Below are 24,672 nucleotides of genomic sequence, written 5' to 3'. Positions count from 1 at the left end.
GGCATGAATGGAAATGATGATCACCCCCGCAACGCCAACAAGGTGTTAATGGCCTTGTATTCACCACCCTTGATAGTGGACTCTGAGTCATCTGCGGACGTGCAGCTCCAGGCGTGTAAGTCCTGCCCTGTACATTTCGATTCGACAACAACGTTACTTTGTTCACAGTACTTGCAGCAGCACTAGTGTGCTGAGAAATTTGTTTGGTATTGTCACTGGTGGCAATAAACGCCTGGGCTATCGCTATGGCTTGACTCAAAGTCAAAAGTTTGCGAAGTATTATTCATGGCCAATGCCAAATACAAAGAAGTCCCTGAGCATGTGCTCCAAGTGTCCTTCAAATTCACAATGTCCTGCAAGGCGCCTTAGCTCGGCGACGTAGCTCACCACTTCCTGGCCTTCAGATCTCTTGTACGTGTAGAACCGATACCTAACCATCAGAATGCTTTCCTTCGGGTTTAGATGCTCCCGGACCAGTGTGCACAACTCATCATACGACTTTTCTGTGGGTTTCACTGGAGCGAGCGGGTTTCTCGTGAGGCCATACGTTGGTGCCCCGCAAATGGTGAGAAGGATCGCCCTTCGTTTGGCAGCATTTGCTTCTCCTTCCAGCTCGTTGGCCCCGAAGTATTGGTCAAGTCGCTCCACGAAGGTTTCCCAATCATCTCCCTCCGAAAATTTCTCCAAGATGCCCATGGTTCTCTGTATTGTTGCAGTGGGGTTCGTCATCTGTGTCTCGTCACCAGTTTTTATGTCTTGAATAAAGAGTCAGACTGCAAGCTCAAAGTAAGGTGTGACCGCAGCCCTTTATTACAGAGCTCAGAGTGCCTCTCCAGCATGTGAGGCCTCCTTATATACAGGGACTCCAGGGGATAAGTCCTCTGGAGGTTAGACATGGTATTTACAGGTTTACGTACATAACAGGTGCAACTCATTTCGGGTTGTGCGCAATTTTGGCCCGAGGATCTTATAAGTAGCTCCAGCTGAATGAAGAACAATACACCGATTGTTACACGGTATAATGCTGCTATCCTTGCAACACACTGCGTTTAATTTTGACTTTTGCCAATAATGTGAAACAACAAAAACAACTTACATTTATATAGCACCTTTAATGTAGTAAAATGTCCCAACGTGTTTCACAGGAAAGAAAGACTTGCATTTATATAGTGTCTTTCTCGACCTTAGAACATTCCAAAGCACTTTACAGCCAATGAAGTACTTATGAATTGTAGTCGCAATTGTAATGTGTGAAACACAGCAGCTAATTTACGCACAGCAAGCTCCCACAAACGGCAAAATGATAATGGCCAGATAATCTGTTTTAGAGATGTTGGTAGTGCGCCAGCACAGCCTTCGGCCGCCTGAGGAAAAGAGTGTTCAAAGGCCAGGCCCTCAAATCTACCACCAAGCTCATGGTCTACAGGGCTGTAGTAATACCCGCGCTCCTGTATGGCTCAGAGACATGGACCATGTACAGTAGACACCTCAAGTCGCTGGAGACATACCACCAACAATGCATCCGCAAGATCCTACAAATCTCCTGGGAGGACAGACGCACCAACATTAGTGTCCTTGACCAGGCCAACATCCCCAGTATTGAAGCACTGACCACACTTGATCAGCTCCACTGGGCAGGCCACATTGTCCATGTGCCAGACATGAGACTCCCAAAGCGTGCCAGACATGAGACTCTACTCGGAACTCCTTCATGGCAAACGAGCCAAAGGTGGACAGAGGAAACGTTACAAGGACACCCTCAAAGCCTCCCTGATAAAGTGCAACATCCCCACTGACACCTGGGAGTCCCTGGCCAAAGCCCTAAGTGGATGAAGTGCATCCGGGAGGGCATTGAGCGCCTCGAGTCCCATCGCCGACAGCATGCAGAAATCAAGCGCAGGCAGCGGAAAGGATGTGCGGCAAACCTGTCCCACCCACCCTTTCCCTCAACGACTATCTGTCCCACCTGTGACAGGGACTGTGGTTCGCGTATTGGACTGTTCAGCCACCTAAGCACTCATTCTAAGAGTGGAAGCAAGTCTTCCTCGATTCCGAGGGACTGCCTATGATGAAATATTGGCCAGCGCACATGAGCGTAATCAAACAAGATTATACACCGAGCCACATAAGGAGATATTAGGATAGGTGACCAAAAGCTTGGTGAAAAATGTAGGTTTTAACAAGTATCTTGAAGGATGAGAGAGGGTCGGGGAGGTTTAGGGAGGGAATTCCAGAGCTTAGACAAAAGGCTCGGCCGCCAATGAGCGATAGTAGATATCCTGCACGTTATATACCTCGCCCAATGTTTGGTTCCACTGAGGTCAATTAAATTAAAATAGGGACGGGATTCTATTGTAAGGGGAATAAATAGATGTTTCTGCGTCCGCAATCGAGACTCCAGGATGGTGCAACGGTCAAGGATGTCTTGGAGCGGCTTAAGGACATTTTGGAGGGGTATGGTGAACAGCCAGTTGTCGTGGTGCATATAGGTACCAACAATATAGGTAAAAAATGGGATGAGGTTTAGGGAGCTAGGAGTGAAATTAAAAAGTAGGACCTCAAAGGTAGTAATCTCAGGATTGCTACCAGTGCCAAGTGCTAGTCAGAGTAGGAATCACAGGATAGCTAAGATGAATACGTGGCTTGAGGAGTGGTGCAGAAGGGAGGGATGCAAATTCCTGGGGCATTGGAACCGGTTCTGGGGGAGGTGGGACCAGTACAAACCGGACGGTCTGCACCTGGGCAGGACCGGAACCAATGTCCTGGGGGAGTGTTTGCCAGTGCTGTTGGGGAAGGGATAAACTAATATAGCAGGGGGAATGGGAACCTATGCAGGGAGACAGAGGGAAGTAGAATGGGGGCAGAAGCAAAAGATAGAAAGAAGAAAAGTAAAAGTGGAGGGCAGAGAAACACAAGGCACAAATCAAAAAGGGCCACATTACAGCAAAATTCTAAAGGGACAAAGTATGTTAAAAAGACAAACCTGAAGGTTCTGTGCCTCACTGTGAGGAGTATTCGTAATAAGGTGGACGAATTAACTGCGCAGGCAGCAATTAACGAATATGATATAATTGGCATCACGGAGACATGGCTCCAGGGTGACCAAGGCTGGGAACTCAACATCCAGGGCTATTCAACATTCAGGAAGGATAGACAGAAAGGAAAAGGAGATGGAGTAGCGTTGCTGGTTAAAGAGAAAATTAATGCAATAGTAAGGAAGGACATTAGCTTGGATGATGTGGAATCTATATGGGTGGAGCTGCGGAATACCAAAGGGCAGAAAACGCAAGTGGGAATTGTGTACAGACCACCAAACAGTAGTAGTGAGGTTGGGGACAGCATCAAACAAGAAATTAGGGATGCGTGCAATAAAGGTACAGCAGTTATCATGGGCGACTTTAATTGGCCAGAGGAAGTGCATCAGGGAGGGCGCTGAGCACCTCGTGTCTCATCGCCGAGAGCATGCAGAAATCAAGCACAGGCAACAGAAAGAGTGTGCGGCAAACCAGTCCCACCCACCCTTTCCCTCAATGACTATCTGTCCCACCTGTGACAAGGACTGTGTTTCTGATATTGGACTGTTCAGCCACCTAAGAACGCACTTTTAGAGCGGAAGCAAGTCTCTCTCGATTCCGAGGGACTGCCTATGATGATGATGACACAATGTTACAGAATGTAGCCAAAATAAATGTAACTAAATAAGTAACAATTGTTATTTATTTTCTTTCTTTTAAAGTTATTGCTGTGCAATGTTGCACATAATGCACACAGTTTATTATTTTGCTTAGTTCCTACATTACTACAGTGACTTCAAAAGTAGTTAATTGGCTGTAAAGCCCTTGAGTATGTCCTGAGTTTAGTCACCATGTTGTAAGTTAGGATCTCAAATTACAAAAGCCAACTAGGTCAACTGTGGCTCAGTGGGTAGCACTCTCAGCTCTGAGGCAGAAGGTTATGGGTTCAAGTCCTACTTAAGTACATAAATCTTGGCTGATGTTCTAGTGCAGTGCTGAGGGAGTGCTGCACTGTTTGAGGTTTGGATAAGATGTTAAACTGAGGCTTTGTCTGCTCTCTCAGGTGGATGAAAAAATTCCCATGGCATTATTTCAAAGAAGAGCAGGGGCATTTTCTCCAATGTCCTTGCTGATATTTATTCCTCAATCAACATATTACCACATTGCTATCTGTGGGAGCTTGCTGTGCACAAATTGGCTGCTGTGTTTCCTACATTACAACAGCGACTGCACTTCAAAAAGTACTTCATTGGCTGTGAAGTGCTTTGGGATGTCCTGAGGTTGTGAAAGGTGCTATATAAATGCAAGTCTTTCCTTTCTTTTAAAGCACTGAGCAGATATGTGGAAACTTTTATATTTCAGCTTCACCAGCGATTCCAACAGCTTGAAATGATTATGGTGTGGAAGGGCTGTACATTTTTAACAATTCCAAACTTCCCCTAACTGATGCCGCATACTGTTCCTCGCATTAAATTCAGATTTGATTCTGAAGGAGCATACCGTGGGTTAATATCAGTTTTGTTTTGCTGATACGGCGATATGTCACGTATAGAAACATTGCCACCACCGTTAAACCCACTGATATACTGTTATATATCGAGTGCGTTTATTTGCGATGCATTTCTCCGGAAAAACTTAGGCCAGTCGCGCTAAATTATTTCTAGATGTTGTTAATCATTTTTACTGGAATGCATTCCTGACGTCACGGTTTATCTCCCAGGCATTAAGGATGAGGCTGCAGGGGAACATTTCAGGATGAGCAGTTTTTTCTTGTTTCTCGGTTTTTTAGGGCTGTATTCAGTGCGAACATTAAAGGGGATATATCAATGTAAGTTGTTGTTGCAGCACTGGACTAGGCAACAGCAAGAAAGGGACTGCTCATGATATTAAGTGGCGTACCATCAAGTCCTGCAGCTTGACTAAATACGGAGTCTCCTGTGTCAGGATCAGCTACCTGGTAATGACAGTAGAGATGTGCCTAAGGCAGCTGAAGGCACGGCTGCCAATGGTGGAGCGATGGAAATCGGGGATGCGTAAGAGGCCAGAATTAGAGGAGCCAGATATCTCGGAGGGCTCTAAGCCTGGAGGAGGCCCTACTAAACTTCTGCCTCCTTAGGCACATCTCTACTGCAATACCAGCCAGTTTACTGCCCAAGGGATTTATCAAGAGATCACAGGCACATTATTCCGCAGGGCCAAAGATTGTGCGGCTGTACTGCTCAGGCTAGGACAACAACAACAACTTGTATTTATATAGCGCCTTTAACGTAGTGAAACGTCCCAAGGTGCTTCACAGGAGCATTATGGGATAAAAATTTTGACACCGTGCCCATAATTAGAAATTAGGGCAGGTGACCAAAAGCTTGGTCAAAGAGGTAGGTTTTAAGGAGAGTCTTGAAAAAGGAATGAGAGGTAGAGAGGCAGAGAGGTTTAGGCAGGGAGTTCCAGAGCTTGGGGCCTAGGCAACAGAAGGCACAGCCTCCGAACGCTGAGCGATTATAATCAGGAATGCTCAAGAGGGCAGAATTAAAGGAGCGCAGACATCTCAGGGGGTTGTGGGGCTGGAGGAGATTACAGAGATAGGGAGGGACGAGGCCATGGAGGGATTTGAAAATAAGGATGAGAATTTTGAAATCGAGGTGTTGCTTAACTGGGAGCCAATGTCGGTCAGCGAGCACAGAGGTGATGGGTGAGTGGGACATGGTGTGCTTTAGGACATGGGCAGCCGAGCTTTGGATCACCTCTAGTTTACGTAGGGTAGAATGTAGGAGGCCAGCCAGGAGTGCGTTAGAATAGTCAAGTCTAGAGGTAACAAAAGCATGGATGAGGGTTTCAGCAGCAGATGAGCTGAGGCAAGGGCGGAGACGGGCGATGTTACTGAGGTGTAAATAGCCGGTCTTAGTTATGCTGTGGATATGTGGTCGGAAGCTCATTTCAGGGTCAAATATGACACCAAGGTTGAGAACAGTCTGGTTCAGCCTCAGACAGAAGTTGGGGAAAGGGATGGAGTCAGTGGCTAGGGAACGGAGTTTGTGGCGGGGACCGAAAACTTTGACTTCGGTCTTCCCAATAATCAGGTAAAGTCCAGCTAGTCAATCAAACCAGTCCCATAGTGTTATGGGACATCATGACCCCCTATCGGCCCCCACCCACCAGCAGCCACAAGATCACCTGGGAGAGGCAAAAAAACTCATAAAAACCCCAAAGGCAATCCAGGGAAAACAATCCAGGAAATTCCTCTCCGACCCCCAGAAGGTGATCAAAACAAATTCCAGGAGAACCAGCGACCATGACATACACCAGCCAATGTCCCACCTACCTTTTGTAAGCTGTAATATCGGCCATACTTAGGGTATATTACAATTCCTTTTTAAACTCTCGCAACAAATCTATACTCACTGCACTATCTTTATAGAAAAACTTAGAAAATAGGTGCAGGAGTAGGCCATTCGGCCCTTCAAGCCTGCACCACCATTCAATAAGATCATGGCTGATCATGCAACTTCAGTACCCCATTCCTGCTTTCTCTCCATATCCCTTGATCCCTTTAGCCATAAGGGCCACATCCATCTCCCTTTTGAATATATCTAATGAACTGGCATCAACAACTCTCTGCGGTAGGGAATTCCACAGGTTAACAACTCTCTGAGTGAAGAAGTTTCTCCTCATCTCAGTCCTAAATGGCTTACCCCTTATCATAGAAACATAGAAACATAGAAAATAGGTGCAGGAGTAGGCCATTCGGCCCTTCTAGCCTGCACCGCCATTCAATGAGTTCATGGCTGAACATTCAACTTCAGTACCCCATTCCTGCTTTCTCGCCATACCCCTTGATCCCCCTAGTAGTAAGGACCTCATCTAACTCCTTTTTGAATATATTTAGTGAATTGGCCTCAACAACTTTCTGTGGTAGAGAATTCCACAGGTTCACCACTCTCTGGGTGAAGAAGTTCCTCCGCATCTCGGTCCTAAATGGCTTACCCCTTATCCTTAGACTGTGACCTCTGGTTCTGGACTTCCCCAACATTGGGAACATTCTTCCTGCATCTAACCTGTCTAACCCCGTCAGAATTTTAAATGTTTCTATGCGGTCCCCTCTCATTCTTCTGAACTCCAGTGAATACAAGCCCAGTTGATCCAGTCTTTCTTGATAGGTCAGTCCCGCCATCCCGGGAATCAGTCTGGTGAACCTTCGCTGCACTCCCTCAATAGCAAGAATGTCCTTAGACTATGTCCCCTGGTTCTGGACTTCCCCAACATAGGGAACATTCTTCCTGCATCTAACCTGTTCAGTCCCGTAAGAATTTTATATGTTTCTGTGAGATCCCCTCTGGGACTGTGTATGATGTCAAGCAGGTTTCCTATGTCCATCAACTTAGTAACTTCCGCAAAAATTCCACCAGGTTCGTAAGACATTACCTTTGTTTTCAAAAGCCGCGGTGTGAATCTCTAATAACACCTTCTCTGTACAGGTGGTCGTACAGAGTATCAGAGTATCACTAATGAACCCTTCTAAAGAAAGAAAAACTTGCATTTATATAGCACCTTTCATGACCATCAGACTTCTCAAAGCGCTTTACAGCCAATGAAGTACTTTTGGAGTGTAGTCACTGTTGTAATGTGGGAAACGCGGCAGCCAATACATGCACAGCAAGTTCCCAAAAACAGCAATGTGATAATGTCCAGATAATCTGTTTTTTTGATTGAGGTATAAGCACTGGCCAGGGCACCAGGGATAACTTCCTTGCTCTTCTTTGAAATGGTGCCATGATATTTTTAATATCTGCCTGAGAGAACCATGGTTTAACGTCTCATTTGAAAGATGGCACCTCCGACAGTGCAGCACTCCCTCAGTACTGCACTGGAGTGTCAGCCTAGATTTTTGTGCTAAAATTCCTAGAGCGGTACTTGAACCCACAACCTTCTCACTCAGAGACAAGAGTGCTACCCACTGAGCCATGGCTGATAAGTTCCCTATAACCAACATCAAGCTAGTGGGCCTGTAATTTCCTGCTGTTTTGCCATTTTGAATATTGAATATTGACAGCATATAGTCCTCGATCCCAGACTCCAACTATAATAAAAATAGCAAATGACAGAAATACTCAGCAGGTCAGGCAGCATCTGTGGAGAGAGAAACAGAGTTAATGTTTCAGGTCGGTGACGCTTCGTCAGAACTGTGCTAAGAATTTCTCCAGACTAACTGTTGAGTGTATGAGCAAAGCTCGCATATCTTTGGATACCCTCAGACAGGAACGGATTAACCACGGGGCAGATTAACCACGGGGCAGATGGGGCTGCAGCCCCAGGCGCACCAAATAAATGTAGGAAAAAAATATAAGGCCACCCAAATAGGCTGAATAGAATAGATAATAAGAGAGGAAAAACAAGACCTAGGAAAATAGATTCACTTGTTTATACCTATATACAGATGTACCTGTATACAAAAATGAACCTATATACAGAACAGAATATGTACTAGCTTGTTTTATTTCACATGTTATTGCGGGAAATTCGCATATATGTATAAGAATCTAGTATTGCAATGTTACCAGAACCAGAATATATACCTACTTGATATAGAATATATGAACATAAGAACATAAGAAATAGGAGCAGGAGTAGGCCATACGGCCTCTCGAGCCAGCTCCGCCATTTAGTACGATCATGGCTGATCCAATCATGGACTCAGGTCCACTTCCCTGCCCGTTCCCCTTAAGCCCTTATTCCCTTCTTGGTTAAGAAGCTGTCTATTTCTGTTTTAAATTTATTCAATGTCCCAGCTTCCACAGCTCTCTGAGGCAGCAAATTCCACAGATTTACAACCCTCTGAGAGAAGAAATTTCTCCTCATCTCAGTTTTAAATGGGCGGCCCCTTATTATAAGATTATGCCCCCTAGTTCTAGTCTCCCCTATCAGTGGAAACATCCTCTCTGCTTCCACCTTGTCAAGCCTCCTCATAATCTTATACGTTTCAATAAGATCATCTCTCATTCTTCTGAATTCCAATGAGTAGAGGCCCAACCTACTCAACCTTTCCTCATAAGTCAACCCCCTCATCTCCGCAATCAACCTAGTCATCTCTGGAATCAACTCCGGAATATACCGGCCAATGTTTTCATACTCAGAATCAGAATCATACACGTAATGTAATGAACATGAACAAAGCTAACTATTGACCCATTGGGATCAGTTTGCCCCCGGCCCATCAGGCCCTTAATCCCGCCCTGCCCTTAGATGCATGTCATCAGGATCAGCATCATCCCGACCCCCCTCTCCTGCCCTCCAGCCACCTGCTGCTTTCCATCTTGTTCATGTGTGCAGGCAGCGGACTGGCAGCATGTAAATGAGACCCCGTGGTTAGAATCACCAACGATCTCCTGCTGATAGCCGGTGGGAAATTAATTCCCACCAGAAACCCGCTCCAAGTTAAATTCCCACCGGGCGGAAGGGACAAGTACAGCTGGAGAAATCCTTAGCTCACCATCCCCCTCCCTGGTTCAATGAGATGGCAGGGGAGCGGAATACAGAGTTGTGCCTCTGGTTATTCCTATAGAATATCTCAATAATCTTCCAGTACAATAATTACAATTTCTGTCAGTCTTTATCACTCCCATTACTTCATTGCTCTGGCCTTTAATACATTACTGACAAATCCAATTAAACACTCTTATTCACAGATTATCAGGCTAATTGGTTTTTCAAATCTCTTCCTACCAGGCATTTTTGTACCTCACTTTATTTTTACATGTTCCAATCTTTCTATCTTTCTGTAAGGTTTTTAATATTTATTGTCCACACAATTATCTTTCAATAAATAGCACTTTTATTTGATTGGGGAAAAGAAGCAAATATAATTTTTATTAGTTATTCATGCCATGAGCTACAGACTGCGAGGGAAAAGTCCCATCAAAAATAAAGGTCACCTTCAAACTGTGCACAACAGAATAACAATGTTCAGAGACGGTTCACGCGGTTGATTCCTGAGATGAAGGGGTTGTCTTATAAAGAAAGGTTGAGCAAGTTGGGCCTATACTCATTGGAGTTTAGAAGAATGAGAGGTAATCTTATTGAAATGTATAAGATTCTGAGGAGGCTGGACAGGGTAGATGCAGAGAGGATGTTTCCCCCCGTGAGGGAATCTAGAACTAGGAGGCATAGTTTCAGAATAAGGGGTTGCCCATTTAAAACGGAAATAAGGAGGAATTTCTTCTCTCAGAGGGTCGTGAATCTTTGGAATTCGCTACCCCAGAGAGCTATGGAGGCTGGGTCATTGAATATATTTCAGGTGGAGATAGACAGATTTTTGAACGATAAGAGAGTCAGGGGTTTTGGGGAGTGGGCAGGGAAGTGGAGTTGAGGCCAAGATCAAATCAGCCATGAACTTATTGAATGGCGGAGCAGGCTCGAGGGGTCAAATGGCCTACTCCTGCTCCTAATTCTTATGTTCTTATGTAAGATGACACCCGTCAAACAATTGAGACAAGATTGAGACAATGAACAGTAATATCACTAGATTATTACATAGAATCACACAGAATTTATAACACAGGAACAGGCCATTCGGCTCAACAAGTCCATGCCGGTGTTTATGCTCCTCACGAGTCCCCTCCCACCTACTTCATCCCATCAACATATACTTCTATTCCTTTCCCCCTCATGTCCCCCAATGGCAGTAGAAAAATGTGACGCAACTATCAGCAAGACAAAAATAGAATCCATATGGATAGAGATAAAAGATAATAAATGATCAATCACACTAACAGGTGTAGTCTACAGACCACGTAATAGTGGAAGGGAGGTGGAGGAAGAAATATGCAGAGTAAAAAACATAGAATAATAATCATGAGGGATTCCAACTTCTCTGATATTAATTGGACAGAAGAGATAGGTAAAGGGAATAAGGGAATGGAGTTCATACAATGTGTACAGGACTCCTTTCTAACTTGTAAAAATTGCAACAAGGGAGGATTCACTATTGGATCTAGTAATGGGGAATGAACCAGAGCAGATAAGAAAAGTAAAAGTAGGGGAACATCTAGGCAATAGTGACCATAATATAATATGCTTTAAGATGATTATTGACAAGGACATAGGTATGACGAAAACCAGGGTAAGAGATTGGAGAAAAACTGATTTTGAGGGGCTGAGAATAGAACTTGGGAAAATAAAATGGGCAACAATATTGGCAAAAACCAATGTAGAACAGCAAAGGTAAACATTTAAAATGGTGTTCAACAGAGTGCAGGAATAATATATTCCACTAAAAGTAAAGAGCAACCTAAACACTAATGAGGTTCTATGGATGAATAAAGCCATAAGGGAATAATTGAGGGTAAAGAAAGAGGCATACATTAAGTACATAGACAGCAGGGGAGTACATGATAAGGGAGAATACAAAAAGATTAGGAGAGAAGTCAAAAAATAATTAGGAAGGCAAAGAGTATCTATGAAATTAAATTATCAAGGAACATAAAACAAATAGTCAAATAGTTTACATGCACCTCAATAAAAAAAGGAAGATTAGGATGGGAATAGGGCCATTAAGGGATAGACGGGATAATACCACAGGTAGCGACAGAGATGGCAGAAATATTTTTTAAATTATTTTGCTTCAGTGATTACCAGGGAGACAGAACAGGTGAACATGACACTGAATGATGAGATTAGTAATGAGATAAGTACATTTAAAATTAAAATAAACTAATCAAACTCAAAGACGATAAAACCCCTGGATGGATTATGTGAATCTAGGGAAGAGATAGCAGAGGCCTTACTGCACATATTTAATAATTCATTAGAAAAAGTAGTGCCAGAGGACTGGCGGATAGTTAATATAATACTTAGATTTACGAAGGTGGATAGAACATATCCAGGAAATTATAGACCAGTTAGCTTAACATCAGTGGTAGGAAAATAATGAAATCCTTAATAAAGGAGAAAATAGAAGAACATCTAGAAACCAAAAATAAAATTATGCATAGTCAGCATGGAATTCAAAAGGGAAAATCTTGCTTGACCAACCTAATTGACTTTTTTGAAAAGTTAACAGAGAGAGTAGACAATGGTAATACAGTAGATGTAATTTATCCAGATTTTCGAAAGACCTTCATAAGGTACCCCATCATCATCATCATAGGCAGTCCCTCGGAATCGAGGAAGACTTGCTTCCACTGTAAAAATGAGTCCTTAGGTGACTGAACAGTCCAATACGAGAACCACAGTCCTTGTCACAGGTGGGACAGATAGTCGTTGAGGGAAGGGGTGGGTGGGACAGATTTGCCACATGCTCTTTCTGTTGCCTGCACTTGATTTCTGCATGCTCTTAGCATTGAGACTCGAGGTGCTCAGCGCCCTCCCGGATGCACTTCTTCCATGGTGTCAGTGGGGATGTTGCACTTTGTCAGGGAGGCTTTGAGGGTGACCTTGTAACTTTTTCTCTGCCCACCTTAGGCTCGTTTGCTGTGAAGGAGTTCCGAGTAGAGCGCTTGCTTTGGGAGTCTCATGTCAGGCATGCGAATAATGTGGCCTGCCCAGCGGAGCTGATCAAGTGTGGTCAGTCCTTCAATGCTGGGGATGTTGGCCTGGTCGAGGACGCTAACATTGGTGCGTCTGTCCTCCCAGGGGATCTGCAGGATCTTGCGGAGACATCGTTGGTGGTATGTCTCCAGCGACTTGAGGTGTCTACTGTACATGCTCCATATCTCTGAGCCGTACAGGAGGGCAGATATTGCTACAGCCCTGTAGACCATGAGCTTGGTGGCAGATTTGAGGGCCTGGTCTTTGAACACTCTTTTCCTCAGGTAGCCGAAGGCTGCACTGATGCACTGGAGGCGGTGTTGAATCTCATTGTCAATGTCTGCTCTTTTTGATAAGAGGCTCCCGAGGCAAGGGAAATGGTCCACGTTGTCCAGGGCAGCGCCGTGGATCTTGATGACTGGGGGCAGTGCTGTGTGGCGGGGATAGGCTGGTGGAGGACCTTTGTCTTACGGATGTTTAGTGTAAGGCCTATGCTTTCGTACGCCTCAGTGAATACGTTGACTATGACCCCATAATAGACTGATGAACAAGGTCAGAGAATGCGGAGTCAGGGGAAAAGTAGCAGAATGGATAGCTAGCTGGCTTCAAGACAGAAAGCAGAGAATAGGGGAAAAAGGTAGCTAATCACAATGGCAGAAGGTGAGTAGTGGTGTTCCACAAGGATCAGCTAGGATCACTGTTGTTCACAATTTATATTAACGATTTAGACTTTGGAATCAAAAACACAATTTCTAAATTTGCGGATGACACCAAATTGATGGGGGAAGGGGGGTGGTGGGGGTGCGTAGTCAGTACTGAGGAGGACTATAACAAATTGCAGGAGAACATTAATAAAGTTGCAGAATGGGCATATCATTGTCAAATGAACACCTATAAATGTGAGATAGTACATTTTGGTAGGAAGAATAGGGAGGTCACTTATTACTTGGAGGGTGCGAGTCTGGGTGAGGTAGAGGAACAAAGGAGAGTACAAATACACAAATCACTAAAAGTTACGACACAAGTTAGCAAGACTGTAAAAAAAAAAGCAAACCGAGCACTAGGGTTTATTTCTAAAAGTACAGAATTGTAAAGTAGGAAAGTTATGCTAAACCTGTATCGTACTGCGTGCCGTTCTGGTCGCCATATTATAAAAAGGATAGAGAGGCACAAGAGAGGTTGCAGAGAAGATTTACAAAGCTCATACCAGAAAGGTGAGGGTATACATATCAGGAAAGGATGAACAGGCTGGGTCTCTTTTCTCTTGAAAAAAGGCAGCTGAGGAGTGACCGAATTGAGGTCTTTAAAATTATGAGAGGTTTTGATAGAGAGGATACAGAGAGAATGTTTCCACTTGTGGGGAAGCGCACAACTAGAGGCCAACAATATAGGATAGTCACCAAGAAATCAAATAGGGAATTCAGAAGAAACTTCTCTATCTAAAGAGTGGTGAGAATGTGGACCTCACTACCATAGGGAGTGGGAGGAAAGTGGAAAACAGAAACAAGGCATCCAGAGCTGGTAATGTTGAAGAAGATTGAGTTTGGTGCACTTGTGTTTGAAGAGTAATGATTTACTTCACTGCATGCAACAAGAATGTTAACAATACCAGAATGCAAAATCAAAATGACATCCTGAAGGCATTCTTGTCCCATGAATACAAAATACCTACCAAGATAAACCGCATTTCAATAAAAGTGATTTACTTCTGTGTACTGATTGCTGTTGCAATTTTGTGAAGGTTATTTTGCATTGTCCTTTTTAGAGAGTGCATTCAACTGATTAAAGTTCAGGAATGTGGAAAAGTTACCCACAAGAGATATTACAAACTATAGGTTGCAGTGCTTTAATCTCTAAACAACTATTCACAGGGGACTAAATGGTTTGATTGGTGAAGCTGCTGCCCAGTGTAGAATGGAGGAAGATTCCTTGGTTTGATCCTGGACCTTGCTGATCTGAGCTGGTTGATGATAGCTTGACCTCAGTTGACCTCGGACCCAAGCAAAGGCAGAGGGAAGCAGTAATAACCAGGGTTCCCATTGCTGATCTATGTCCAATTACTCCCTTCTGGAAACCATCTATGTGGACATTGGGGAAGGACAGGACAAGGCTAGGCCCTCATGCCCATCCCCCCACCCCCACTGTTTGACAGTCTGTTCAACAGGCAACCAAGCCACCAATGCTGGTTTACCGACCAGCAGTGAAAGTTAAAACCTATCTAGTTGTCTAGGCTTACAGATTAAAAAAAGGGCCACTTAGGCAAGGTAACAGAGGGCAACTGTGAACCATACAACAGCACAAAAAGAGGAATGGAAAATATATAGCAGTCAGAGCACTTTTGCAGTGATAACTGTCATGTACGTACTTTTGGAATCACTAGCCACTAGCTGGCGTCACTGTTGGAGGCCATTGGCTGTACGCACATGTGTGCAGCCCAAGTATAAAAGGCTAGCCATTTTGTATATTAGTCACTTTGGGCCTTAATAAAGCAGAGCAAAGATTATACCTCTTGGAGTTAAACAGTACTCAGTCTAACAGTTATTGCATACACAACAATAACAATGTGGAGTTCCTCATTACTCAGCGAGCCAAGTGTTCACCATGTGATTACTATGCACAGGTTATTATCTGCAAGGGTATGAACTCTCATTTCTCAACAGAAGCAATCAAATGTCAAAGCCAAAATTAGTCGTTAGACCAGTTACAAATCTGGATTGACAAGAAAATTAGTCAAGCTAATTACAACTGTGCTGTACAAATGTTTAAACATTTTAATTTTGGACTTTTAACCAGACTCTTGCACTTCATTTTTTAATGCTGCACTAATAAATATTACAGGATAACCAGACTCAACCTTGCAACCTATTGGTTTAAATAATACAGGGTGTATCTAATACTAAGGCATTCATGGAACCTGCCTTGTTCTGAGTTGCTGATACATGCACCATGGTCCTTCGTTGCATGTATCAGTGACCCCCACCCAGTCTGGATCCATGAACAACTTATTGTCCACCTTTAAAACATAAGATTTGTGGTGGGATTTTTATTTTTATTCAATGTAATGTTCCACCTTTATTAGAGATCACTGCTGCTTCACCAAGAGCCTGGAGTGTCTTGCACTGTGTGTGCAGACCTTCGGCCTGGGCTAGCAGCAGGCTGTGTGGGTGGAGGACCTTCGGCCTGGGCTAGCAGCTGCATTAGATGTTGAGGAGAATGAGAAGGCTGCATTGGATGCCAGAAGATGACTTCGATTGGTATGCTGATGTTTCATTATTGGATGCTTCAAAAAGGTCTGTGTTCTCACTGTCCTAAATAGTGCATCGATTGGAAATAGGTAAAGATTTTGTTTTTTGCCAGCATTCATTTTTCATTGTAGGAGCATCAGTATGGGTAAGTTTATTTATTTTTAATTTTATACCTGCATATAGTTAGTATTTGGTTTTTGAATTACCTTAAAGTTTATATAAGAGAGAGTCCCTTCGGCCAGGGATAGAAGCGGGCCAGTACAGATTCTCCAACTGCAGGCAAGGGTTTTTCCCTATAGTGCTTCTAGGGTCTGTGCGCTGATTGAAAAAATTTTGTTGATGGCAAAAGTTGGGCTTATGCCCAGAAATGACATGCAACCTTCTTTTACAAGTTCACCAGCACCCGAATGTATGGCACCAAACATTCTGGCACTAGTAGTAGACGCTGGCACCCCAGCACTAGGGAATCTTTGGACTTCACTTCGGTGCCAAAAATACACCCAGCGATGGGCAAAATTGGGGCTGTGAAAACACGATTTATTTTGTAAGTAACTTGCATCTAAAATTCCACAATCTTTTGCGCTGGTTCGGCCAAATTTCAGACGGTGTGTGAAATGGTGCAATCGGTGTGGGTAACCGGGTCTGGTTAATGATGGGTTAAGAGACTGACTTGCTGTCACGTGTGGTGGTGGTGTGGTGGTAGGTTAGTGCACTGTCTCAAGTATTCAATTAACTAGGGGTATGGCGAGAAAGCAGGAATGGGGTACTGAAGTTGAATGTTCAGCCATGAACTCATTGAATGGCGGTGCAGGCTAGAAGGGCCGAATGGCCTACTCCTGCACCTATTTTCTATGTTTCTATTTTCTAACTAGTGGGGCAGAAATTACTCAAACAAATTGACAAGCCACATCAGAAACATTACACATCTATTATTTGCAATTAGTCACATGCACATTAATTTTAAATGAATGTAACTGAAGTGCAATGGCAAAATTAAAGACCAATACAGGTTTTAGTAATCAATGTTGGGGAGTGATGAGAGCAATTTCACATCTTAACTGTAGGACAGAACTATGTGTGAATAAATTCTGTGTGGAAACTAAAACAGACATTGGGCATGCAACTTCCAACCACAAAGCAAATCCTGAAATGCCTTGGAACCAATGTTTTTTTTTTGGGGTGCGCAGGCCCTTTAACTGGCTGCGCAGCCCACACATCTTCACGCATGTGGTTATGCCCATTGAAAAGTCTGAGATAGGCCTGCACGGCACCTCCAGACCACTGCGCAGCCACAGCCTACTGCATTAAAGGCGCTATAATTTTTTTTTTTTTTAAATATTAGTTCACAGGATATGGGTATTGCTGGCATTTGTTGCCCATCCCTAATTGTCCGAGAAGGTGGTGGTGGGGAGCTGCTTTCTTGAATAAAGTGGCTTGCTAGGCCATTTCAGAGGGCAGTTAAGAGTCAACCACCCATCTGCCCCATGTTGCCTACCATCCTGCTGCATTGCAGACCCCAGACTTCAAAAGATATATATTGTGTGACTGGTGGTCTCAATTTATGTGGGAAAGCTGCACAGATTGGGAGACGAGAGGAGAGTGCAAAGACAAAGTTGGAGATGCTAACACAGGATGAATTAGAGAATGAAGAAGAAGAAGACCAATATTTCCAGGGTGGAAGATTTATTTTTCTCTGGGAGCAACATTACAAAGGATTAACTAGTATATATACTAGATCTAAGGAATAACCAACTTCTGACATGTGCAATACAATATGAACAAGATCATAGGTAACAAACTTGCAGAATGAAACTAGAGTGGTTAACAATATCACTCAAAACAGGTTTCAACTTTTATATAGTGTTCTCAAACATAATGTTATATATGATAATTAGTTTTTGCTTGCCTTTTGAAATATTTCCTGCTAATGTTTTACTCAGTTTACATCTCCCATTACCATTGTTAATCCCACTACAACAACTTCCAAATTGGTCCATCATGACATTCTGCATTGTGACAAGAGGGTGTCCAACTTTGTGACCAGGGCTCAGTTGACAAAAGGTACAACACTCCTGTATACAGTATAATAAATATTTCAAGTTGGTTATTGTGCATGCAAAAATAAAGTCTACTTTTGTATGTTTCTCTAAAAAGTGTACAGATTATGGAATGAGACCCCCCTCCCGATGTAATTAATGCACTGGGCAGGAAACCCACGAGATCAGGTGGAATGCCAATTTTAGACTGCGCCTGTTGGAGGTCAATGGGCAGTAAAGCTGGGTGGGTGTAAAACCAGTGATGTACCTAATCCCTGTCAATGTGTTTCCTGGCAGGTGGGTTAGGTCAAAATTGCCTCCTTCCATCTCTAGAAAGCTGCAGACAATTCAGAGATTGAGGTCCCTTGACATTCCACACATATTGGGCAATGAAATTGCTTCACATGGGCAGTCTCTTTGGGGGAAATCTATAATAGAATCCTTTTTTTTTAAATAAATGTTAGGGCTTGGGCTTTCCTGAAGGGTCGTCTTCATAGTTTGGAAGATTAAGAAAATAAAACTCCTCCACAACATCAGTTTTGAGTTTTTAGATATTTGGAAAACAAGGCAGCTAGAACATTGTGGAAGCCAAGGGAGCACACAGAGAAAAGGTTTCGAACCTCAGCAGAATTTGTTTTGCACTTTGATCGCACCACCTACAACTCTCGTCTATATTTAAAATAGGCAATAGGTGAATAACTAATTCAATCTTAAGGGCACTGTGTCAAAAGGTTAATTATACCAGTTAGTTCAGGCAATATGAATTACAAAGCAAAATTCTACCAAAACAAATAATGGTATCATGAGGGTGGAGATTATCTGAACTTTAACGAACAAATATGGTTTGATTAAGCGTTTTCTAAAATTTAGCACAAATGTATGAGTGCATCCTCAATATTGAGTGTACTGTAGTTGAGTCACTGTCAATCCATTTATTGCAAATTTCTAAAGCATTATAGTAACAGAACAGGATTGTATGACTGCCAGTATTTAAGCTATATAGAAAGATGTGAACATAACATTGGATATTCAAAACACATCATGGTCCATTCCCAGGTCTGTGAGGAAACCCTCAATCATCACCAGCACAAATCTTCACTAGAGCATCTTTATAATCTCCACCTGTATCTCCCTGTAGGTAGAAATAATCAATTGTTAAGAATGTACTTGAGCAAGTTCACCTTCCACACTACCTTTGTTTTCTATTCCATTCAGTTGGATTCCCTTACTTTTGCATCAAGAAGAGTGGAGTCCACACATGATCTACACTCATAGGAGAGATTGATCATTTCTCCTGTGACTTAGTTGAATTCAATAAATCACACTTCAAGAGCTCATTTTGCACACATTATCTGTAGTGTATGAACATTGAAACTACCAGCAGTTATGCACAATAAAATTACAACACAGATTTGGAGGGGGCTGGACAAGGTAGATGCAGAGGATTTTCCCCTCCTGGGGGAAATCTAGAACTAGGTATAGTGTCAGAACAATGGAAGTGGAGGAATTTCTTCACGGTTGTGAATCTTTGGAATTCTCTACCCTAGAGCGCTGTGGAGGTTGGGTCATTAAATATATTTAAAAAAGGTGTAGACAGATTTTTGAACGATGAAAGAGGCGACACGATAGGTCCAAGTCAGCATAGATTTGTGAAAGGGAAATCATGCTTGACAAATCTTCTGGAATTATTTGAGGATATTTCCAGTAGAGTGGACAAGGGAGAACCAGTTGATGTGATGTATTTGGACTTTCAGAAAGCTTTCGACAAGGTCCCATACAAGAGATTAATGTGCAAAGTTAAAGCACATGGGATTGGGGGAGTAGTGTGCTGACATGAATTGAGAACTGGTTGGCAGACAGGAAGCAAAGAGTAGGAGTAAATGGGTACTTTTCAGAATGGCAGGCGGTGACTAGTGGGGTACTGCAAGGTTCTGTGCTGGGACCCCAGCTGTTTACATTGCACATTAATGATTTAGACGAGGGGATTAAATATAGGATCGCCAAATTTGCAGATGACACTAAGTTGGGTGGCAGTGTGAGCTGCGAGGAGGATGCTATGAGGCTGCAGAGTGACTTGGATAGGTTAGGAGTGGGCAAATGCATGGCAGATGCAGTATAATGTGGATAAATGTGAGGTTATCCACTTGTGGTAAAAACAGAGACAGACTATTATCTGAATGGTGACAGATTAGGAAAAGGGGAGGTGCAACGAGACCTGGGTGTCACAGTACATCAGTCATTGAAGGTTAGCATGCAGGTACAGCAGGCAGTTAAGAAAGCAAATGGCATGTTGGCTTTCATAGCAAGAGGATTGGAGTACAGGGGCAGGGAGGTGTTACTACAGTTGTACAGGGCCTTGGTGAGGCCACACCTGGAGTATCGTGTACAGTTTTGGTCTCCTAACTTGAGGAAGGACATTCTTGCTATTGAGGGAGTGCAGCGAAACTTCACCAGACTGATTCCTGGGATGGCGGGACTGACATATCAAGACAGACTGGATCAACTGGGCTTGTATTCACTGGAGTGAAGAATGAGGAGATCTCAAACATTTAAAATTCTGATGGTTTAGATAGGTTGGATGCAGGAAGAATGTTCCCAATGTTGGGAAAGTCCAGAACCAGGGATCACAGTCCAAGGATAAGGGGCAAGCCATTTAGGACTGAGATAAGGAGAAACTTCTTCACCGAGAGTGGTAAACCTGTGGAATTCTCTACCACAAAGTTGTAGAGGCCAATTCACTAAATATATTCAAAAAAGGAGTTAGATATAATCCTTACTACTAGGGGGATCAAGGGGTATGGTGAGAAAGCAGGAATGGGGTACTGAAGTTGCATGTTCAGCCATGAACTCATTGAATGGCGGTGCAGGCTCGAATGGCCTATTCCTGCACCTATTTTCTATGTTTCTAAGGGTTAGGTGGAGCAGGGAGGGAAGTGGAGTTGAGGCCAAGATCAGATCAGCCATGATCTTATTGAGTGGCAGAGCAGATGCAAGGGACCAAATGTCCTACTCCCATTTCTTATGTTAGTGTCCTTAACACAATAACTGGTACACTACTGGAAACAGAACAATTAAAAACATTTGTCAATGCAAAGGGTTCTGGCTTTGCATCAATGCAGATGGCAGAGTATAAAAAGGAGTGCCATCAGTCACAGGATTCTGGTAGGGGTGTGAAGCCATTGCTGGGAGGCCACCTTCATATCAGCGAATCAAACTTTAAAATCTCAGGGCCAATAAGTTGGAACTTTTTTTTTTTAATATTGTAATTTTTAAAGTTGTTTCAAGCTAGAAAAAAAGCTAGAGTTGTATTAAAGCTACATCAACCTTCAAGATTTGTGCTATGTCTACAACAGACAACATTAGTAGGTGCTAAAATCCAGTGTTTGTCCAAAATTTCCTCAGTTCAATCCAAGTGAACAAACTTGTGGAAATGAAGTAATTTCTTAATTGACAATTATAACAAACTACAACTGTACAAGACACAGCAGCCAAGGAGCACAATTGGATTGGTGACTGATCAGACTCTGCATTGATGCAAATTAACAAAATCCAAAGAAATGGTCACGGGAAATATAAATTTCCCATTTTTTAAAACATTTTTGAAAGGTGCCATCTTTGATCAGAGATTTTAGCTAAAGTCTCAAGTTATACTGGACCACATCGTCCCAACATTTTACACAATCACAGATGAAAAGAAATCACATTTCTGATCTTTGCCTCACAAATGAAAAATAAAGTCAGGCAAGTCAAGAACATTTTCAAAAAGGCAGTGCTCCTTTAGGTTTTGGTATTTTAATGTATTATCGATCAAGGTGATCGATGTCTGTGCTAGGAAACATGACCTTTCCACTTTGCACACCAAGTCATAGCATTGAGACTCAGGTCAGACAGACAGATGCAGAACAAAGCACCCTCTACCGTAATGCAACAATGTGCTTTAACCCTGCACCCCTTTCCTGAATCCCTCTGCGCGCGCGCGCACCCCCCCCCCCCCATTTCAGAGGAGTACCCCCACTGCACCTTCCAAGCTTCCCCACACTAGTCATTGCATACTGCTCAAAATATCTGTTCTACAAATATTGCAAGGGGCAGCTTTCTTCTAGAAGTTACATTTGTTCAGAAAGTGAAGACGACTTAATTGAAGCAACATAACCTTCCCCTCCCCCCCCCCCTCCCCCCCAAAAAATCAGAAGCAAGAGAAAATGTTAATCAATGACGTACCACAATTGAAGAATGGAGTGTCTCATCATATTTTGCCTTATAAAAAGCTTTGATCTCCACCAGGTCAACTTCGGATCGAGAGACCATGATTCTTATCAGAGTGTGGTCATCTGTGCCAGCACCCTGATTAAAAAAGAAAAGACAATTTAGAACACAATAACTAGGAGCAGCAGTGGGCCATATATGACCCCTCGAGCCTGCTCAGTCATTCAATATCATGGCTGATTTTCCACATCAACTCCATAATCCTGCAAGTCCAAAAATCAATTCCACTTTCCTGCCTGATCTCCATAGATTCCCCTAGGGTCTAAAAATTTACATCTCATTCTTCAATAAAGAGCCACCTACTCCAAATCCACAACCCTTTGCAGGTAGAGAATGCCAAATATTCACAACTCTCCAGTCAGGTCAGTCTTAAGTGGCCAACCCTTTATCCGAGACTATGCCCCTAGTTCTAGATGCTCCAGCCAGGGTAAAACCACCTCATCTACCTTGTCTATCCCCTTCAGAATCATGTGTTTCAATCACATCACCTCCCATTCTTCTAAACTCCCAAGTACAAAGCCCAATCTCAGGACAGCCCCCTCATCCCAGGGATCAATGTTATGTATGTAACTATGTAATATTTACCACCAGAGGGGTTGACTGTTGGAGTCCCAATGGTCACCTACACACATGCAGGACCATTATAAAATGTTGGCTGCCATGTTGTTTAGGCACTCTAGTTGTAATAAAGACTAAGGTCACACTAAGTTTAGCTCACAGTACTCAGCCTCGTGGAGTTCTTCCATACACAACACAATCTAGTGAACCTTTGTTGCTCTGCCTCGCAGACATGTTAAGGAGACCAAACTGTGCACAGTACTCCAGAAGTGGTCTCAAAGCCCTGCACAATTGTAGCAAGACTTCCTTATGTACTCCAACCCCCTTGCAATAAAGAACATGTCATTTGCCTTCCCAATTGCTTGCTGTACCTGCATACTAGCTTTGTTTCTTGCAAGAGGACCTCAATCTCTAAAATTTAGGTCAATGCACGATTGAAATGATGTTCCTGTTGATTCAGCCAAGGTTCTTGCTACCGGCACTGACCTACCTCAGTTTCAAAGTCATGGCAGCAGCATGTTTGGGGGGTGGGGGAAGGAGGAGAGACGGAAAGTCCTGTACAGTTTGGTGCCTGACAGCAGAACCACAGTAGGAGTCGGCGTCAACTGGCCAGAAGAGGCCAGGGTAACTTAAAAATTGTTAGAACTCCTTGGGCCTTCTCTTTCTCCTTCCTTCCTTCCCCCCCCCCCCCCACCCCTCCCCAACTGACAGTTCAAGGGCCCCTGCTGCAACCTCCTGCCACCAAAATCCCACTTCCGCCCACCACCCTGATTCAGTCTCAACTCTGGGAGCATTTATGTAATTGAGCCCAGGCTGTTAAGATCAGCAAGGCCACTCGCTTTGGGGTTCCCAACACCTTTCCTGCCCCCACCCTCAAAATAAACCCAAAAGCCAAAGAAACATTCAGGCAGGTGACTAAAAGCTTGGTCAAAGAGGTAGGTACACAGAGACACACACACACACGCAAATGATGAAAATTGGGGATGCACAAGAGACCAGAGATCCTGGAGTGGGTTACAGAGATGGGATGCAGACAGCGATTTGAAATCAAGGATGACAGTTTTAAAATCAAGACATGTAGGTCAGCGAGCACAGGGTTGATGGGCGAATGAGACTTGTGTGTTCAGACCCAAAATACCAGAGCGCAATATCCAGAGGAGCAATTAGTGGAGAAAGATAGAAGAGAATACCCATCAGATTTCAAGCTTCAAAAAGGAGAGAGATAGTAGAGTTGGAGGAAAATCCAATGAGAAAACAAATATGCTGCAAACATACCTTCATAGCATTATAAAGCTTCTCTGCAAAATAGGCTGGTTTATTCTTCACACATTTAACTGAGGAAAAAGAAAGATTTATGAACTACTTCTTGTAACAATACTTGAAATATCAAAATATTGTCCTTAATTCATTCGAACCCTCAATATCCAATACAATTTAAGCAGTACTATAAAAATAGATCCAAACATTACAGGATCTATTTTGTGCAAGATTACATTTCTGCAAAATTACTTGTAATCCAGCAAGTCTCCATATAATTAAAAATAGGTTGAAATATACCTGGTCTAATTTCACAGTAAGATAATGGGACTAAAGGCAGATAAATCCCCTGGACCTGATGGCTTGCATCCTAGGATCTTAAGTAGCAGCAGCAGGGATTGTGCATGCGTTAGTTATAATTTACCAAAATACCCTGGATTCTGGGGAGGTCCAAGCACTTTGGAAAACTGCAAATGTAATGCCCCTATTCAAAAAAAAAGGAGGCAGACAAAAAAGTAGGAAACTATAGACCAGTTAGCCTAACGTCTGTGATTGGGAAAATGTTGGAGTCCGTTATTAAAGAAGCAGTAGCAGGACATGTGGAAAATAAAAATTTAGTCAGGCAGAGTCAGCATGGATTTATGAAGGGGAAGTCATGTTTGACAAATTTGCTAGAGTTCTTTGAGGATGTAATGAACAGGGTGGATAAAGGGGAACTAGTGGATGGTGTATTCGGACATCCAGAAGGCATTTGACACGGTGCCACATAAAAGGTTA

General features: G+C 43.2%; 1 protein-coding gene across 1 annotated transcript in view; it reads right to left on the bottom strand.

The window, feature by feature from the left end:
- Positions 1–17,444: 17,444 nt before the first annotated feature.
- LOC139234908 (annexin A5-like) overlaps positions 17,445–24,672 on the bottom strand; it is a 28,985-nt gene continuing 21,757 nt past the window's right edge. Inside the window, exons 11-13 of the mRNA XM_070865777.1 lie at positions 23,914–23,972; positions 22,036–22,158; positions 17,445–18,946 (exon numbers count right to left, since the gene is read on the bottom strand). Coding sequence (XP_070721878.1) covers positions 18,887–18,946; positions 22,036–22,158; positions 23,914–23,972 — 242 coding nt within the window. The 3' untranslated portion in view covers positions 17,445–18,886. The remainder of the gene's footprint in view (positions 18,947–22,035; positions 22,159–23,913; positions 23,973–24,672) is intronic.

This window comes from Pristiophorus japonicus, chromosome 22 (genome assembly GCF_044704955.1).
Source record: "Pristiophorus japonicus isolate sPriJap1 chromosome 22, sPriJap1.hap1, whole genome shotgun sequence".
Taxonomy (NCBI): Eukaryota; Metazoa; Chordata; class Chondrichthyes; family Pristiophoridae; genus Pristiophorus; species Pristiophorus japonicus.
This window is presented reverse-complemented; position numbering and strand designations above follow the sequence as displayed.